Source organism: Zeus faber (assembly GCF_960531495.2).
Source record: "Zeus faber genome assembly, chromosome: 1".
Lineage (NCBI taxonomy): Eukaryota > Metazoa > Chordata > Actinopteri > Zeiformes > Zeidae > Zeus > Zeus faber.
In genome coordinates, this window is record NC_137193.1 from 33343272 (window position 1) to 33364313 (window position 21042).

Below are 21042 nucleotides of genomic sequence, written 5' to 3' on the forward strand. Positions count from 1 at the left end.
AATTCCACTGAGCAGGGCGCTGTGTGAAGCACGAGATCCAAGCCCACTTAGCGACACTGTGTGCATTGCTAGCTAACATGAGGGCAGAGGAAGCGGACATGCGAGGAGGACACCCGTGCACAAGCGAGCTGAGCGCCTGGCAGTCCACATAAAGGCGACTGAATCATTGAATGAGGAAACCTGGACTGGACTGATTCTCCTGAAGCATTAATTTGCCTAAATTTTCACATTTGGTGCTTATTTTTTCATTGCAAAGTTGTCCTTACATTTTGTTAAACTGGGCCATTTTGAACATGCATGCACTGGAAGGAATCTTTCTGTTTTATGTATGCATGTCCTTCGATTATCTCCACAACAGTTCATCCGATCTACTTCACACTTGGCGGGTGTTATATTATATATCATGTGTTATATTTATAACCTCTCAATAATCAGTGAACAGTGAGCCAGTGGGGGGGCGGGGCTTCAGGGCTCTGCGACTGAGTCACAAAAACTGTCTTTCTCGCAGTGCATGACTTTGACTGGCAGTTTCATCTTCCGTTGTGGAACACAGGTCTGAATCATTGACAATTTTGTTAAACTATGCCATTCTGATGTCTTAGAAACTCTTACATTTTGAACTGCATGTACTAGTATTCTTACATTTCTAACAGTCAACATTGCAGTCAAAAACCAACAGTGGAAACAGTGGACTGCATTACGGTCGGACAAGCATTCACCTAAAACAGATTATTTTCAGAGAATATTTTTCGATAAATTCAGTCGCCACTGGACCGCATGGACTCCTGCCCTGCATGCACGGCAAGCACACACGCGCACAAGAAGAATTAACACTGTTCCCTGTTCCAGCTCTGCAGTCTGTGATCCCACCTCCACCCCGCATAGGTTCTGCTGACTGTACAAGCAGAGCTTGCAAACAGAGAGAGAGACGGAGAGAGAGAAGAGCTGGGGACTACGGACACTTTAATACTGGCCCTGCTGTTGCAACTCAGCACATCAGCCACTTATTAACACAGCGGGCCAACAATAGAGGATGACGGTGCGATAGAGAGAGAGAGAGAGAGACCGGGGGGTTGGGTTAACAAGAGCACATGGGCTGGCCGACTTACACGAGGGGTGTATTGTGAGAGTGTGTGTGCTCCTCATTTGGTGGAGTGGAGGAGCTTCTACTACACAGGACATCAGAGTTGACAGGGAAACACACACACACACACGCACACGCACACGCACGCACACGCACGCTGGGGGTAGGGCTGTGGAGAGATGGTTGAGAAGGCAAAAACGGTGGAAAGAAAGAGAGGGAGATAGACAAGGATAGAGAGCTAGCTAGTGCAATGTGTTGTAGCTCTTTCTCAGTGGAGCTACCATGGCTCCCTTCACGGCAGCCATTTTGTGCTTTCCCAGCACTGCCTAACATGGAACTTCAGAGCCCTGCACTGAAAGCGTACATTACCCTCAAATAAAACTATACCAAAGTTTGGGGCCAAAGTTGCTTAAATACTCAACGAATATTAAATCAAAACAATATATTTCATTGAATATTTATTGCAAAATATAGCAAATGCAAAAAAATAAATAAAAAATTGATATAAAAATGGGATCCAGGACAGGAATTACATTTTGTAACATTGAGTCTGTATTTTCTTCTCCTAGAGGAAATAAACAAAAGACGCACAATACAACAGTCGTTTGCAAATGTGAAAAATAACAAAAATAAATACCAAAAAAAAGGTATCTCTCTCCTTCTCTCTCTCCAGATTACTTCACTGAATCAATCAAGCCCAACTGGGGCCATTAGTCTGCAAAGCAAGCCAAAGTCCCTCCATCTCTGTTATTTTTTTTTTTTTTCCACAAGGAGTGAAAAAACAAAAGTGATGTGGGGGGGGGGGGGCACTTGTGGAACTCTAGTTTTTACATAAAATATATTTTCTCATGAATACAAAGTCCCTTATTTCTCTAAATAAAAACTGAAGAAGTTGTATCAAGAAATAAAACCGCCACGATATACATTGAATTGTTGTTAGTCAAGTCAACAAAATTGTGGTTATCTTCATTCCCTGACAACACGTTGCCGCTGACAGACGTTAAGTGCGAACACTGAGCGGCACCCGGTGAGCGTGTCGTGACCCCTCTACCCCCCCACACACGCCGTGCTGAGTTCAGATAATATCTAAAAACTATGTGGAATGTGTGAGTCAGGAAGAGCCAGCGAGTGTAACTTGATCTGTATTTGGCCGCCACTGATGGTGGTGGGAATAAGGAGAGAGGGAGTGTGTGTCTGTGTGTGTGTGTGTGTGTGTGTGTGTGTGTGTGTGTGTGTGTGAGCGCGCATGAGTTCAGCTTCCAGTCACACACTCTCCCTGACCCACTGTGTCTCCTTCTCAGGCTGCCAAGCTTCCTGTTCTCAGGCCTCCACACACTAACCACACAGTATACAGCTCTCTCTCACTCTCTCATCTGTGGAAAGGTGGCCACCGCAGGGGAGGGGGGCAGAAAAGGGGCGTTGCTGTGTCTCCAGGGCTGCCATGGTTACCAAGCTCCACGTGCATAGACACATTAGACAGACACCCTGCGTAACCCCCCCGCCGCTATCCTTGTGTGTGTATGTATGTATATACAGTATACTGTATGTGTGCCTCTCTCCCTCATTCTTTCTCTCTTGCCCGACTGCCCTGTGTGTCTGGCAGGGTCGTGGCACAGTCAGAGCTACTATTACAAAAACAAAAGAACAAAAGATGAGCCTGTCATTGTTGCGGGAAGTGCAGACGGGTTAGCAGCAGCAGCAGCACCCCCCCCCCCCCCCCCCCCCCCCTGTTCTCCTTCCAACTTAAAAAAAAAAAAAAAAAAAAAAAAAAAAAAAGCCACAGTGAGATTCAGCCTTTGGATATCAGCCACAATGTCTGGTTAAAATAAGACAAAAGCCCCAATGCTAAAACCTGGCACAGAAAGGCATGTCGGTCATGGGAGACATACATAGGAGCATGTTGGATGTTACTAATGATACATATCAATTATTACCTTCTAACCCCAAACTAACCAATTCTCCAAGTCCATACTGCTCAGTACAAGTCATTTGTGCTTTGTATTTACGAACTACACACTTAACCTCCAGCCTGGGAGCCACACGCACACACACGCACCAGAGAGGTAAAACCTTGACCTGCTCAGCAGCCTGGCCTCCGTCCCCTGTGTTTATGTATGTGACCGCAGCAGGTGAGAGAGAGCGCAGCCAAACAGCGTGTTTAACCCTGGCATCCGCCGGACGTGGAGACGCTTGGATATTTCTAACCGGAGGGTCATGGGAACCCTAGTCTGTTTTTCGTATTTTGTATTTTTTGCCTTTTATGCTTCAGATGAAGAGGGTTTATAAAAAAAATGTTTTATCTTCGACACCATCTTGACATTCTGGAGCATTTCTTGCTGTACTTCCCCAAATGCAACACTGTCTCTTCCTTTAAGAATATGTAAATAAGCAAGCAAAAAAAGAGTTGTCAGTGCTGTTGAGTAAAAAAATTAAATAAAATTATATATATATATATATATATATATATATATATATATATATATATATATATATACACACACACACACACACACACACACGAAAAAAAAACAACTCCACCGGTGACTTGGCAGTCTGGAGTCCAATGCTCCTTGATCCAGTACTCCAACACCATGGGATTACCAGCAGGAATGTGAGCTACAGGCCCAAGCGTGCAGCTCTTTTCAGGGAGACATGGGACTGGGACTGTGAATCCCCAGAGGCCAAAGGGCTGCTGCTGTGGCTGTCCCGGGCTGAAGGTAGGGGTGGGTGTCCGACACCCCCTACAATCAGAACCTGCCTGAACTATTCATGGGGGAAATTTGCACAGGAGTGTGAGTGTGTGTGCTGAGTGTGAGGACCAAGGGTATTGGAGATCCAACTGAAGGCCCTGATCACTCCCCTGACAGCTCCAGTCACCCCCACCACCCCTGCAGCCACCCACTCACCCTCAGCTTCGGGTTTGCAGGGCTGAGCTCCACCATAAGGGGGCACTACCATTCCACTGTGAAGGAAGAGCCATCAGAGAGAGAAGGAGAAGAGAGGAGAGAGTAACGGCAGGCCCCTGCCTCATACAGCAACAGCAATAACTGCAGCAGCCATTACAGGGTCTCTCAAGCACACACACGCACACACAGCTGCAAAGCAGGCGGACAAGGAACTCCTCTTTACAGCACATTAAGAGCCACCAATAACGCTTTCACAATATAGGATCCAGTGATCTGCCGGTACAGATGACATGAGGCCAGACGAGGGTCATTTGTAAATATCCGTATTAGGTTTGGTCCTGTCTGGTGAACACGCTTGTAGTGTGAACATCGAGGCTGCATCTGTTGATGACTTGAACAACTGGAGTGGCCCCCTGACTGGCAGAGCACATAAGCACAAGGCAATAATAAATGGCCAAGACGCCCATTTCCCAGTTCCTATCTAGGAAGGCTGGCAATTTGGATGAAGGGGGGTGGCGGCTAACCCCGGCCATCCACATGATGTAGAAGAAAACGTGCCATGGTCCTGTTCTGACACTCACGTGCCCATTGTAGGCACTTTCGGCGGTGGACAAGACCTGGATATTTTTTGGAGATGCTCTGACATCTAGCCATCACAATTTGGTCCTTGTCGAAGTGGCTCAGATCCTTACATTTGCCCATTTTTCCTGCTTCCAACACATCAACTTCAAGAACTGGCTGTTCACTTGCTGCCTAACATATCCCACCCCTTGACAGGTGCCATTTAAATGAGATGATCAATGTTATTCACTTCACCTGTCAGTGGTTTTAATGTTGTGGCTGAGATATTTCTTTCTATCTATCTATCTATATCTATATCTATATATATATAGTAAGTCAATTGCTCGATAAATACCAGAACATAGAGGAATCCTAACCATTCGGCTTGTTGTTACAAGAGCAAAGATTCATAAAAAAGGGTGAACTGTGAACCATGATCAAGTATGAGATCCCTTTCCTGAAACTCGCCTTCTGTTATAATTGAGCTCCTCTGTTGGGTGAAAGGGAGTGTAAATGAACACACACACACACACACACACACACACACACACACACACACACACACACACACACACACACACACACACACACACACACACACACACACACACACACACACACACACACACGTCAGAGGAGGAGGGAAGGGGTGGGTTTGGCGGTCTGATTGCTGTGAATAATAGGGTATTGGTGTGTGTGCTTGCGTGTCAGTCTGAATGTGTGTTGTTTTTTTTTTTTTTGTTTTTTTTAGGGGGGGGGGGGGCTTTTGTACTGATCACAATAGTCGGAGGGGTGGGTTGGGGGAGGGGGGTCCCAGGGCAGCACATATACACACACACACATGCACACACATAGACAGATGCCGAAGTGAGGCAGGCAGGCAGCTGCCTGGGCCTGAGGTTAGGGAGAGGAGAGGGGGGACCAGACCCTCTCCTATCCACACATAAAGTAGGGATGCACAAATGTATTTCTTTAGTAGTTACACAATAATAATAATAACAATAATAGTCTCCAAGACCCACATGCTCTATACATCTGTAAACAAATACCAACATTTTACATAAGCTTATTGGGGCTCTATAGGAAATCTTTTTTATTTTTATTTTTTTTAAGGAAAAACAACTTAATACTGTTTTTTTTGACAGTGTCAAATGTTTTTCAGACCAAAACCCGGACGCAAAACAAACGTACACAACGCTCTGTAATATATGCGCATACAGGGGAGCTAGGGGGCGCTGCTGAAGGAGCCTGCTACTGCCACCCAATTAACTGGAAGGTTCTTCGAGGCTCGGAAACGCAAGGACAAAAGTTAATATGGACGAATGGAGAGCGGGGCAATTTCACTCGGGCCCGTTTCACTCGTTCGGGCGTATCTAGTTCTGGTGGTCGAGCGAGAGAGCGAGCGAGCGAGCGGGGAGATCCAGACAGTGCTGCAGTCAGCCACAGTCTTTGTGCTGCTGCAAAACCAGCTCAGCCCAGCAGAAACAGAGACAGAGGGGAGGGGCACTGGAGTGAGAGCGAGAGAGAGAGAGTGTGTGTGTGTGTGTGTGTGTGTGTGTGTGTGTGTGTGTGTGTGTGTGTGTGTGTGTGTGTGTGTGTGTGTGTGTGTGTGTGTGCGCGCCCGAACGAGGGAAAGAGCTGGAGTGTCAGAGAGAGGGAGAGAGTGAGAGAACAGAGCATGCATGCGCAAGCGAAAGATAGAGCGGAGACTAGAGCAAAACAGTGCTCAGCTTTTGCGGCTGAAAAAATGGGGGAGAGGAGAAGAAGAAGAAGAAGGAAAAAACAAAACCCCAATTGAACCAGGCGAAGGCAAAACAATACACCGTCAGCAGATTGAATTTTCTCAAGTACATTAATTAAAAATCACACGACGGGGGTGGAGGCGGAGGGGGGGGGGGGGGGGGGCGACGACGACGAGAGAAACAGCCAGAGCGCAGGAGGAGGAGTGAGAGCAAGAGAGAGGAACCCGGGAATCTGAATGAGCCATGAGCGCAGCGCACACACACACACACACACACACACACACACACACACACACATACAGGAAGCAAAAGGACGCCCCAGAATAGCAACAGGAAACCTGGCCCCGGACTCTGAATAGCGACAACCGCCCTGCAGAGCCCTCGCAAAACAAGGCTGAGCCGCGCTGCGTTACGAAAGCTGATTTACAGAGAGGGAGAGAGAGCGAGAGGGAGGGAGAGAGCGAGAGGGAGGGAGAGAGCGAGAGGGAGGGAGGGCAGAAGGCTCAGGCAAAAGAGAGCGAGCGAAAATGAACGAAACGAGAACGAGAAAATAGATACGGGAGTGGGGCAAGATAGTCACATAGTCAAATGTTTCACCAAAAAAAAGGTACGACGGATGAAAAACCATGGAGAGGAAAAAATACAAGTGAATTTATTGCAAAGGCGTTGGGGAGGGAAGTTGTGTGTGTGTGTGTCTCTCGGAGGGGGGGGGGGGAACTAGCGAGGCCGATTGCTCCAGAGCTGTGTCGCAAAAACAAGCTTAGCTGCAGCAGCCAGAGCAGAAGTGAGAAGAGGCAGAGGAAGCAGAATAGAACAGGGACTAGAGATGTATGTCTGCGCGCGCGCATGTGTGATCTGCAGCAGAATTCCTATGTTCTACATTGCTCGGTATGTCAATCAGATGTCCATAATCTTTTTTTTTGGTCTACTTTTCTGAGTGATACTAGTTAAAAAACAAATGAATAAAAAATAAATAAGCACGTTATCAGACAAGTCGGCCACTCTCTCTTAACCTTATTTCAGGTCTGACACAAAAGGCGGGTAAAAAAAAAATATATATGATACACAATTCATATAGAAAACATACCAATTGTGGGTGCGGCAATTAAAAATTTAAATAATTATCAAAATTAAAATTGTGATCGAAACAAATTGAACGACTCAATATTTTCTCCTGTCCGTCATGTCTCAACGAAAGATGAGAGGCTCCATGTTTTTTTTTTTTGCAAGTGTGCAAGGGAGGGCAAAAAAAATACAGCGGAAAGACAAGAGGCTGAATGCTTTCAAGGGCGGAGCCCTGCACACTCTTACGCTAGTGCGAACAAACTCAGCAAGGCTCTCACTTTGAAACCTCACAACACACACATGGACCAGCACGCACCGCAAATAAATCCAAGGTGCTTTGGGAATATCCTGAATGAACTTTGGCAGAAGACAGAGCAGCCGTCTCTCCAGCATACCAGTGCACTCTTCCCTCCACTGTGAAATCGCTAACCTCCTCGAGTCTTCAAACGCCTTCTGCCCTTCCCCGTTTGCTTCCTCCGAGCCAACTGCTAGCTGATTTCTAACCCTGGCTTCCATTTGTGTTCTATATTTGAAAAAAGAAAAAGATAATCAATAATAAAAATAAAAATGCATAAAAGTTTGCTTGAAAGAATTGCTCATCAAACTCCATGACTTGGCTAATGTCACTTAGTTGATAATGTGACCATGGTGGAGTAGTACTGACGAATGCTGTTAAACGACTAAATGTAAATTTTAAAATAACAGCTCTGGAAGGAAATAATAATAATAATAACCCTAGGGGAAGGACAGAGGGTGGTGGTAAGCGAGAGAGGAAAAGAGGAAGGGAAGAAAGAAAAACAGTTTGAAAGTATGTGACCATCATGTGACCTTCCTCTCAAACACATCGTGATACTCCACACACACTAAAGGGAGGGACAAAGTGACAGACCCCCAGAAACTTTGCCTTGTGCACAGGACGAGACTTGGGGGAGGGGGCTGGGTTGATTTGAGCAGGATTAGACCTCATGCCAGAGAAAGGGGGCTACAAAGGACCTGGGAAGAGAGCAAGGAGGAGATTAAAGGAAAGGGAAAGAATGGAAAGGGGGGGGTGGTAGTAGTCCTTCCCATTCCCACGGGGCTGACGCACGGAGAGGAAGTGTCACTTCCAGGGAGCATAGACACGAGCAGAGCCCGTCAGTGACAACACAGAGCCCTTTAAATGACTGTTTTTGGCGACCCCCGTCCCAGCCGCCCACACGGTGAAGCAGAGCACGCCGACCGGACCCCCTGCCAGGAAGGGGAATGCCATATAAATAATTTATTTTGGGGGGTGGAGACTTTAAACAATGACTGAGACACACACGCACACGCGCACGCACACACACACACACACACACACACACACACACACACACACACACACACACACACACACACACACACACACACACACTTTATTGCCATCCAGGGCAAATGGGTAGTGAAGAAATGTGCAGCTGGAGTAACGGTGTGACTTGTTTCAGACAGAAAAAAAGGGTTAAATAGAATAAAAAGAAAAACAAAATGACTTCTAGTACATTGCAACTGCCGCCAGGAACAGGCAGTTCACAAGAGTTGCAGAGCAGATATACGAGGGTGCGTGTGTGTGCGTATCCTGGAACCTCGTTGTGGCGGCAAAAAACAAAACAAAACAAAGATAAAACAGAGGAACCAGCTCGACCTGCTCAGCTCAACTCCAGCCCCGTTGGCTGTTATTTGCACTCCCTCTCTGTCACACCATCCGCAGCACAGCACAGCACAGCACAGCACAGCCCAGCACTCCCCCCGCCCCCGACTGTCGCCTCTCCCACTGAATCTACCTGCTAAAGTCGCAGAGCCTCACGTATTCCCATGCGACTGGCAGGCTGACAGACGCCCGGCACCTGGCTGCAACATGGAGGCCATCTGCACCGCCGATGTGACTGGAGAAAAGCTGAGTGAATGTTCAGCAGTTGGGCGGGGGCTCAAACCCTTTAACTCTGGGGTAGATTCAAAACACGAGTATGTATAACAACCAAAATTAAAAATAACAAACACACAAAAAGATAAACCTTCCAGTCGCCACAAAACCACCATTGGTACCACATGATCGCACAAACTGCTACCTGTATAATCAGGGAAGAACAGATACTTTGATGTTGGTTTGTGGATATTGGCCAAGGTGGAAAAAATGTATAAAATAAAAACATCCATTCAGAAATGGAATACCACAAGCAATGTCCAACACATATGATAAGAACACGTCAAACATGTGATTTTGTTCTTTTGAATGGATTGGCAGAAGCAGAGAAACCAGGTTTGTCTCTCTGGCCGTAGTGAGTCTTTCACTCTGCTCCTTACTAGCCAAGGTGCCACGCAATGTGTGCGTGATGTACACTAGTGACAGCGAGTGAGAAAGCATGGTTACACTTGGCAGAGCTTACTGTGCACACAACATCATGTGCGAGAGAGGGAGGGAAAGAGAGAACGAGAGAGAGAGATCTGACTGTCCAGACCTCAGCCAGATTAATGTCTCACATGGCCAATCGCAACCGTGCCGACGGGGGAATCCCCCAGAAGAAGGGAGAGGGAAAAAAAAGGAGCGAGCGGGAAAGACAAACAGGCAAACCATCACCTCGAAAAACAGCTGAGATGTATAAATAAAAGAGGAGGGGAACACGTCCTGAGCGCTCCCGTCCAGAGTGAAATAGACAGCTCTCCGTCCCTCCCACACCTCTGTAACAAACTCCCACCGGATGGATCTCACACACACACACACACACACACACACACACACACACACACACACACACACACACACACACACACACACACACACACACACACACACACACACACACACACACACACACACACACACACACACACACACACCTTGGTACCCTCTCTTGTCATTAATGATCTCATTTATCACCCTGCTTCCCCACGGCCCAAAGAAACGAGGTTAGCCTGGTCAGCAGCCGACCCATAAACACAGGCATGGCAACGGCAACCTTGTTAGACACAAACGCAACGTTTTGTATCATTATTATTGTTTTTTGTTTTTTTTTTAAATATATAAACACCTCTATCCCGGCCTATCCCACCTCTATCCCGAGTGGGGCTAGAGAGGCCACTTACAGCTTCGTTGGAGCTTCAAAGTCACATGTGATGACATAGTGATGATGACATTGTGGTGAAATACTCATAGTATTTACACATGTACATGTACTCCTCACTTAACAACCGAGTTCCGTTCCTAGGACCAGGTTGTTAAGCTAATTGGTCGATAAGCGAGGACCCGTGTTATTTCACGGTAAGGGGGCGTGGTGATTGCAAACGCTAGTGTAGTAAATACTGACAGACTGTGGGAATGACACTGAAGACTGAGAACGGTGATGAGATGTATACAGTGCATATAGTATATATAGTGTAAATTATATACAGTGTATATAGTATATATAGTGTATATAGTATACAGATAAAGGGTGATGAGTGATGAGATGCTTGACGCTGACACGTCGCGCACATGCCGTGGTATTGTACGCAGCATACAATACAGACTGGTCAGAGAGCTGGTCGTAAGTCTGAACGGTCATTTCACAGGTAGGTTGTTAAGTGAGGAGTACATGTATACTGCCATTATTAATTCAGTTGGTCTTAGCAAGAGCCTAATTTAAACAGTTAACACAACCGTGTGGACATGTACATTTCAAGCGTCTGAGTGTGTTTACTGGATAGTACACCGGTGCATGGATAGCAATGCGGCTCTTATATGAGGAATTCTTTATTCAAGACACTATAGTAGTAGACACAGAGATTAAGCTGATAGTCATCTGTGCTACTCTGGACTCAATGGAAGGAGTTGAGAAATTGTTGACGTCATTGAGGCAATTTTGATTGGAATTGTTTTCCCATTGTTGCCGATACTTGATCACATTTTTTCTAGAATATCAGGTACAGTCGAGAGAAACTCAATGACTCTATGACCCAAACACCAACTACTTTTGCAAACACCATGGGTCAAAATACAGTATATGTTTCGATGTCAAACACCATCTCTGGCCCTAAATGTATCACATAAGCCAACAGCTAACCTCTGTGGGGGTAAAATGGCTGATATTCCGTCAAAAGGAACATGGTAGACACACCAGCAAGTCAAGAAGTAATGTACATTGACAACTTCCTGTGCAAAAGGCACAGTGTGCGCAGAAGGTATGTTTCAAGCCACTGCATTCTCTACAGTGGGGTTTCTAGAAACAAAGCCATCACAATCAAAGTGACCAATTCTAGTCTGGTGGGTGTCTGTGTTCGCTGTGCGATCATACGGCACTCGAGAGAAAACCTTCCACTTCCACACTCATCGTGTTGACTACTTTGAAAGAAACACAAATGCGAACAATCTGGCCAACCGTAGGTTTTTAATAGCCACCTCATCTTTTCTTTAGTGCACAATACATCAGGAAGATAAGTGAACCTATCATCTGAGGAAAAAAATATTTTACTATCAGTTGGCATCATGCCATTATTAATTTATCAAAATATGAATGAGACTTCTGGATCCAAAATCCTTCATACGCATACAAGTTATGCAAAATCCATTTAAAGCAGTTGAATTACGGTTTAAGTGAGATGGAAAAATGGCTTTAGGTGGCCATTCAATGTATTCTGTGTTTGGAAAAACCCCACAGATGGACTAAGTTAACTCTGTTTTCCACATATTTAATGGCATTGGAAAATGAAGTGTTATGTGTTCTGGGTAAAGATTTTTAATTCAAAGACGTTTTTTTTTATTATTATTTGTACCAGAACATTAACGTTTTACATTACATTTACATTTAGTCATTTAGCAGACGCTTTTATCCAAAGCGACTTACAATTGTTCAAACACCGACGGACGCAGCCATCAGGAGCAATGAGGGGTTAATTGTCTTGCTCAAGGACACTACAGCATGCTAGCAGGAGGAGCCTGGGATCGAACCAGCGACCTTTAGATCACTAGACCACCAGCTCTACCGCCTGAGCCACCATCCCCCCCCGCGCTGAGCAATCGGAATAGATCATCCAAGGCTTTCCACAACGATATGGATTAGCCAGCCAGTAGGAGAAAGTAGCCAGCTAGGGGGGGGCAGAGGGCATGCCCCCCTGGAGAGAGATTTTGGTCATGAAAGCCCAAGTTTGGTGGCCTCTGGCACATCCTTACGCCACTATTCAATCATATACACCGACGTTTATTATTGCATATGTTTATGGGTTTTCCTACACGATTGTGTAGGGAATTATTGTAAAGGAGAATTATGCTTCTTGTGCATTTTTCCACAGTCTTTAAATAGCTATAAATATTTAAAACTACACCTATTCCTGACAGACCAAAACCTTTGTAACTAAGAATCATACCTTTTTTTTTTTTTATTATGTTTTATTTATTTATTGACACCTTTACTGTAAGGTTTATCAAGACATGCCACTACCATGATTTAAGAATTCACATTCACTTTGTTACACACAAAGCAGACTCGATGACAGGATAACCAAAAATGTTAACCATGGATAAAATGTGTGATGTGGAAAAAAATATATACTTGGTCATATACTGCAGGACGTTCCATTACGTTCTGTTATTTTATTTTTAAAATATGATTTGGGGCATCTGACATTAGTTTTCATAATTGGTCAATGGCAAAAAATACAAAAGCGTTCTAGGACATTTAAAATTGTAAAATTACTGTGTGAGGCTGAGGCATAGCCTACATTTTCATCATATGACATAGGCTTGTTACTTTGACAATGTTGCCTGTTTTAGTGTGTGTTTGCAATTAGTCCTACATAATGTGACAAATGTCATATGTGTGATAACATTGTGACGATGAAAATATGATTTATCGAGCAGCACTATTTGCAATGCGTGTTAGAGATGGCTCTGCTGTAAAAACCGCAAAATAAAGATAATTCATTAGATCGTTCATTCATAAAGCCCACAAATGTCTGTGCAGAGTATATCGAAACAATGCAGAGCTTTCAGTGGACATTTTAACACTTCTACGCAATTGTCAAGTTGCTGCCACCGATGTTTTCCTAAGTAGCCCATCTAATGAGGATGTGCCCTGTCTGCAGCGCAAACACACACACACACACACACACACACACACACACACACACACACACACACACACACACACACACACACACACACACACACACACACACACACACACACACACACACAGCTAGTGGTAGTAAATGTACATGCATAGTGAATCACAACTTGTTAATCAAAACTATTTTGTTAGAATAAAAATGTTCTATCATAAAGTAGCCGGCTGGATTTAAATGAGTAGTCGGCTGTTTGGCTGGTAGTCGGCTGTTTGGCTGTTAGTCGGCCGTTTGGCTGTTAGTCGGCCGTTTGGCTGGTAGTCGGCTGTTTGGCTGGCAGCCGGCGCTTATGGAAAGCTCTGGATCATCCCCTGATGAAGTTAGTTAACCAACCACCATCTTAGGTGATCAAGGGTGTGACGATTCATTGATACAATTCGAAAACCAGTTTTAACGTTAAAGATGTGATTACAACGATACGCGGACCCCTGGATCAATCTAGATGTACCATGAACAGGTCGATGGCGAATTGGTTGACTGAAGCTTTGCTGCCAATTCTATTTTAGAATAAACTAAGCTGCTGCGGAAGACTCACTGATCTAAAATTACAAGTCATGTTACTTTCAAAATAATAATTATTTGTTTTGTTTGGAGACACAAGGAACGGGACACACAGTGATCGCACCCTCCCAATTACGCAATCTACTGTCCCGATCCAAGGCGGAGCGGGACAGATCCTTATTCAGTTTTTATACCAAAATGAGTAGGTATACACAGGTTTTAAAACACAAGTAAACCCGCTAAAAATAATTGACATCCTTCCCATTGCCAGGAGAGGAGTATGCCTTTCTTTTTTTTCCTGGTCTGGTGTGTCACGAACGCGGCAGAAAAGGGGCATGTTGTGCAAAGTTTCCGATATCCCATAATTGGCGGATTTTGACCAGGAAAATCTGCTCAGGTCGGAAGTATTGAAATCTCTCCAGTCATAATGTCCGGTGAAAATAATTCCCTCAAAGCAGAAATGTAATTAGTGCTGGGCGATACAACAATAACGATAATTATCGCCATATTTTTTTCCTCTATGTTCGAAATAACAGACTATCATTTTAATAAAAAAATGAATCCGCACATCTGTTCATTTCCGCGTTCTGCATGTTGCAACGGAAAGCCAATCGGCTTGGACGATCGAAAGCTGACCTTTCATCTCTAACCAATCACGTTGTCGATATAGAAATAAGCCCCGCCTGCAGGTTGCGCTTGTAAACACACACGGAGCAGAGACAGATCAGGCGCAGTGTCAAACTCAGAGGAGCAGAGAAAGCAGAAAGTTGATGTATCGTTGACAACTGGGACACATATATCCCTAGCTTGGCTTTTTTAATTTATTTATTTATTTATTTTTATTTATTTAAGTTCCGACCCAAAGCAGATGGTACATATTCATTGTGTTGTAAAATATATTGACGACAACACACCACACTTAAATATTTAGACCTAGTTGTCATGTTTAGATTGTTTATAATTTTCAAAATATCAACATTTTATTTAAGTGAATTGTTAATTAAATCAGCTGCACTTGTTAATTGTTCACGAACGGAAATAATTTGATTTCAAGTAGTGATATTCGTAATATTTATTGATTTTTTACTTAACCGATGGGACATTTTTTATTTTGAATATTCAATAAAAAATATTATAAATCGACATGCTTTCATCCTTTATATAGGCAGGCTGCCTATCAATTGTTTTTAAACTCAATAAACACAGATCATATTTTACCGGAATCTCTCCCATTTGTCAGGGACATTGAAATCTTCCAGGACACGTGGACCGGCACCAATTTGTTCTCACGGAAACTCTGGCGTTGTGCACTGGTCCTTTGACTGCGGGGACCACTCCCCGCGGGGCTCAGAGGGACTTCAGCATCGCCCCATGCCATCTCCGAATCGAAGCAGTCCCCACAGAGCAATCCCCACACCCAAAACATTTTATGGTCCCACGCATGTGGGAAAAAAGTCAATAACCTCTGAATTTGGATTCTAAATCGGATCTGAAATGATCGAATGTTACAGGGATAATCCTGTCCCTATTTATGCACCAACGTCCAGAACCTCAACGTGTGTCGCATCATGCCAGTAAAGAGGCCAAAATTTGCGTGTCCGGAGCTGTGAGCCTATAAAAACCCATGACTATTGCAGGGTCATTTATCCCGGGACTGAAACCCGGGTGTGACTTTTACCACAATGACAAATGCCAGATGTTAGTGGGAGTTACCGGGTTTTTGGTGCAGTGGGAATGGGGTATTAGTTGGGCTTAAAATATTTGTTTCATAGAAGTAGAAACTAACGAAAATAAATAGATCTAAAATAAAAACCCAGGAAAACTTTGCCCCGGAGGCGCATACTGCGCAGCGCTGTCTGGAGGAGAAAGGATAAACTCCCCTCCGATTCAGAGTTAGGTTTACATTTTTCATTTTCCATAGAATTAAGAAACTAAGGAAACAAAATAAATCTAAATCCCTCTTCACCCTGAACCCTGCACTCCGTCTCCCATGTGCTGTTCAGACCTTCAACTGATTATGATATTGTAACGTTCTAGACAGCGGAAGAAGCCACACTGTTGTTATTACACACTGAGGTTTATTGTTACCTTCCAGGCTACTGTTTGGGCCATAACCTGCGCCGTTTAACTGACAACCAAACAACCCAACACTTCCCCCACTGCTCTCTCTGACTTATTTGGAAGATGAATGCTAACCGTCAACCAAACGGGAAAGAATATCTGGTGTCTAGTGCTGGTCATTTTGTCTATTAGTTATCATTCCGCTCTCAAAATAGAACTGGTTGGTCAAACAGACGTAAGGATTTTATTTTATTGGGATGGTAGTTAATGAAGTCAGCGGACAACAGGAGTCAATGTCCTACTTTTTTAGTGTGGCATAGGTGAAACATTAAATTAAATTAATTGAAACTCTGAATGAGAGGGCTTACCGGTAGACTTGAAGGCCGCCCCTGCATGCTGTCCTCCTGGCTGCTCTTGCTGGAGGCCATGGGCTGGTTGGAGGGAGGGGCACTTGACTGTGAGCTGAAGGAATCCTGGGAGAGCTCCTGCTCAGTGATTGAGAGAGGGAGAGGTCTGGGGTAAATCCTCTATGATGCTCTAAGCAATACGTTTTTTACACAAGCTTTATGGGGAGCTGTGATTGTGACTAATTTGAGATTACTTTACCTGTGGGGGAGGTGGGAACCTCTGGTAGGGAGACTGCTGCTGTTGTGACTGTTGCGGCAGGGGAGGGGTCTGAGAGTAGGGGGACGGCTGGCCCTGTTGAGAGTGACCTGTTGGTGGCTGGGCTTGAGCTGGGGATCCGCCAGGCTGCTGCTGCTGTTGTTGTTGTTGTTGTTGTTGTTGTTGCTGTTGTTGCTGCTGTTGTTGTTGCTGCTGCTGCTGCTGTTGTTGTTGCCGTTGCTGTGAGGACTCTTGCTGCTGTTGCTGGGGTTGCTGGGGTGGCTGCCCTGGACCTTGGGACTGGGGGTAGCCTGGCTGGGACTGGGGGCCCTGCTGGCTTTGGGGACCTGGACCCTGCTGCTGTTGGGGGGGCTGCTGCTGCTGCTGGGGAGTGGGAGCGTAGGGCGTCTGGCCCGGCTGAGACTGTGGGGGTTGGCTATAGGGGGGCTGACCCTGAGGTGGACCATGGGTGCCTTGGGACTGTGGGTATGGAGGCTGACCATGCTGGCTGGGAGGCTGTGGGTGGCCCTGCTGTGGGTAGGGCGCCCCTGAGCTGGAGCCCTGGGTCTGGCTGGGGTAGGGACCTTGCTGCTGGGCCGCGTGAGGTGGGGGGCCATGCTGGGCGTAGTAACCCTGGCTCTGCTGACCATAACCCGCAGGCCCCTGTTGGCTGTAGGCTGTCATCTGGATAGAGAACACAGGAGCTGACAGTTAGAACCAAGAACCTTCGAATTTAGGAACACTGTTTGAAAATGATAACCGGCAATACAAATTCTTATAACATAGGACATGTTCAATGATTCTATTTTTTTCTGTGGGCCATATCTCAAGAGCTCAGACTTTTGAGTAGCTTGTACACATCCCTGAGGTTGCTTTGGTACAGATTTACAAGTAATTGTTTGCACATCTAAAAGAGTGAAGGCTGAAGCAGTAAAAATTACTTGGGAGTTGAACAACCATTTGGGGTTTGATGAAACCAAGAGTCAGACTGACAATCAAGCCAAATACGAAGTAATACCCTTTTTACATCATTACCCATTGTTTTTCCATTGGCATGTATGCATGTGTGACCTAGATTCAAAGCCCCGATAAGACACTTCTCAATACAACTGCATCAAATGAGAACAAAATTTAACCATTAAAATTACATTGAGTCACAAACTAGTTCTAAAACGTGATAAATGAAATCACAGTTCACACAAGTAGTATAAACAAGAAACTTGCTAAAAAAAAAAAAACCATTCAAAATAAACAGAAATCAAAATTCTTTTTAAATGATGTGCAAATAGGAATTAAATGCCAATAAATGTCAAATAATATAGCAGCTATGTGAGACCGATCTGATTGTGCTGCTTGCTTCTGAAAAAGATTCTGCCCGCCTTCTCAGGGCCCAGTGGCAAATGCCCTGCGGCCCGGCATCAATCCAAGCCCTGATGGTTGGAAACCTCTGCATTGGAGACGATATCAAACATAAATGTAAAAAACCAAAGTCGCTTGTTAGATTTTCGCAACAAGCGATCATATTCTTTAAAACAAGCCCAAAAATACGCAAGCCGCTCCATGTGATTTTTTTCAAGCTACTCTCAAAGAGAGAGAGAGGAGAGACGCAAACACTGGCACAGCTTTACGGAAGAAACGTGTTATGTATTTTAACGCAACATCAAACTATATTGATATAAACGGTATTCTCTCATCCTATATCCCGTTGGAAAATATATCGATACAGCGTAAAAAAATAAAAATTTGAATAGATTGGCCCAATAGTCACTGATACCCAAGCCTGTCATTTGAGTCAGTATCGGATCAGTGCATCTCTAGAGCCAACCTTGTGAGGAAGTACAATGAGGGAAAAAATAGCAAAGGAAAGCAAGGTGGAAGAAAAAACGAAAGGGAAAAAACAGGGATGCAATGTTTGCTGGGTAGCACTCTGCCACCAGAGAACTTGAGGAAAGGAAGATGGTTGGAGCACAGTTAAGCGACCTTATTGTATCCGTCTAACAAATGGGGGCCCTTTTTTAAATTATAATTTAATTTAGTTAGATAGGACATCAAACGACGAAGCCAGGCAGGCCAAAATGTTAAGATTTGCGTGCCACTAGTCGGAGACTAGTTGGTGGGCTCAAGTTAGAACTCCAAAGAGTCATGCAGCATTCGTAGCCCCATGTAAACCCTGATTTACGTACTTTATTTCTGAGAAGGGTCACGTGGAGATGCACTAAAAGTGTGTGAAAACGGACTGAGAATGTTATAGAAAAAGAGCATTCCAGCCTTTGAACATCTTCAACATGTCTCTCCTCCAACTGCATCAACTGAGAGAGCTTTTTTGTCTTGGTTTATTGGAGGTTCGTTGACATGCAAGACTGTTGTTGCGTTTTGATGTGCTCTATCATTTTTATGAGGCATGCTTGTCAACCTGCCCTCTGTGGCTCACACTTACCCAGAAAATACTTAAACGCAAATGTTTACCCTTACATTTCCAAATCTGATACTCTGACACACTGATACAAACAAAGCTCATCTGAGAGGAGGAGGGGCGGTTAGTTGTTTTGAAAGAAGAAGCTTACTGACCTGCTGTCCATACTGCATGGCGCCCATACCACCCGGAGTGCGGCCCTGCATCCCCATGGGGTACCTTTGGGGACCAGGTGGGCCATAGGCCTGACCTGGGTAAGAGCTTCCCTGCTGGGGCCCAGGGCCTGTTGGTGGTCCTTGTTGCTGCTGCTGCTGCTGCTGCTGCTGCTGCTGCTGCTGCTGCTGCTGCTGCTGCTGCTGCTGCTGCTGCTGCTGCTGCGAGTAGGGGTTGGCACTGCCGTACGGCTGGCTGCGCATCTTCCCCACCTGGTCCATGGGGCTCGAGGGCTGGAGGAGGACAAGGAGGCATTAGCAAAACTTTAAGGGACACATGCATTGGTAATTCTCTTCTGGTGCATTATGTATTCAGTCCTGATCCGACACCTTCTCACTTAGTAACAGTTTGTCCAAAGAGCTATGTAGAAATGTCAAAACTTTCAATGCCTCTTGTACAAGTACTATATTTGAAGGGATATTGGGACTGGGATATTATTAAAAAGGAAAAACAGGGTTAAAGAAAGGGTTAAAAAATAGTAAAGACAATATTTTGAAAAAACTCAAATAATAAAAAAAAGGAAGGAAAGAGGAAAAAGTTGGCCATGAATGAATTACTGAGTAAGCCCACTCCATCCGCCAGGAGTGTTTTCCCAGCTCAGGAGATCTTTGCGCCAGTGGGTGGATAGTGTTTCACTGGAGTTATTGGAGAGGTGGGGGTGGCGGGAGTGGGGGGGTGTTCTACAAAAATAAACAATAAGGAAGTGCATGTGTCTGTGGTAGCTGGAGCCTAGCCCGCCCCTACAGCTGGAGCCGCGTCATAGGCCCTTGGGGGAGGTGGTGGCGGCGGTGACCTTGGCAGGGCCGAGCTTGGAAGTGGCAGGCAGGGCATTTAACACCACTACACCACAAAGCCATGTTCTGGCAAGGGTGCCACCCAGTAAGGGTTGGGAGGGTGTGGGGGGTACAGGTTCACAATACAGAAGCCCTGCGTATGAACATATGGAAATCAAAGTAGCGAAATCAGTGAGTGTGAATGTGCCTATACCAATTCATAAACTTTATGCAGTCAACTAGTATAGCTCAGGACTTTCCGCAAGGATATGGAGTAGCCAGCCAGAAGGAAAAAGAAGCCAACTAAGCCCCCCCCCCCACATTTAGGAAGCCTGTCAGAGTCTATTGCTTTCCACTACGCTCAAGCTTCCTTTTGGGTGGCGTCTTTCCCCTTTCTTTTCTTCACTATTGATATACTGATATAGCAGGTATGGTATAGAGCAGGTTTATTTAAGATGTATGGTGTGTACATTCCATTACATCATTTTATTTTTAAAACATGATTTGGGGCATCTGACATTATTTTGCATTATTGGTCAGTGGCAAAAAATACAAAAGCGTTCTAGGACATTTTAAATTGTAAAATTGCAATGTGAGGCTGAGACATAGCCTACATTTTCATCATATGACAGGCTTGTTACTTTGACAATGTTGCCTGTTTTAGTGTGTGTTTGCAATTAGTCCTACATAATGTGACAAATGTCATATGTGTGATAACATTGTGACGATGAAAATATGATTCAGCCAGTAGCTCTATTTGCAATGCGTGTTAGATATGGCTCTGCTGTAGAAACTGCAGCAAATAAAGATAATTCATTTGTTCGTTCATTCATTCATTTGGGCACATAAATGGAAACAATGCAGAACTTTCAGTGGACTTTTTAATACTTCTGTGCAATCATCAAGCGGCTGCCACCGGTGTTTTCCTAAGTGGCCCCTCTCATGAGGACGTCCCTCACCCTTGATAATAAAAGGTCTAAAATGTCTTTTTAATAAAAGAGCCCAATAT

At 44.9% G+C, this 21042-nt stretch overlaps 1 protein-coding gene across 1 annotated transcript in view; it reads right to left on the reverse strand.

Moving 5' to 3' along the window:
• Positions 1-21042, reverse strand: part of arid1ab (AT-rich interactive domain 1Ab) — a gene marked incomplete at its 5' end in the record, with an annotated part of 65214 nt that overhangs the window by 20767 nt on the left and 23405 nt on the right. Inside the window, 3 exons of the mRNA XM_079998595.1 lie at positions 16400-16516; positions 16638-17318; positions 19203-19493. Of these exons, the coding sequence (XP_079854721.1) occupies positions 16400-16516; positions 16638-17318; positions 19203-19493 (1089 nt within the window). The remainder of the gene's footprint in view (positions 1-16399; positions 16517-16637; positions 17319-19202; positions 19494-21042) is intronic.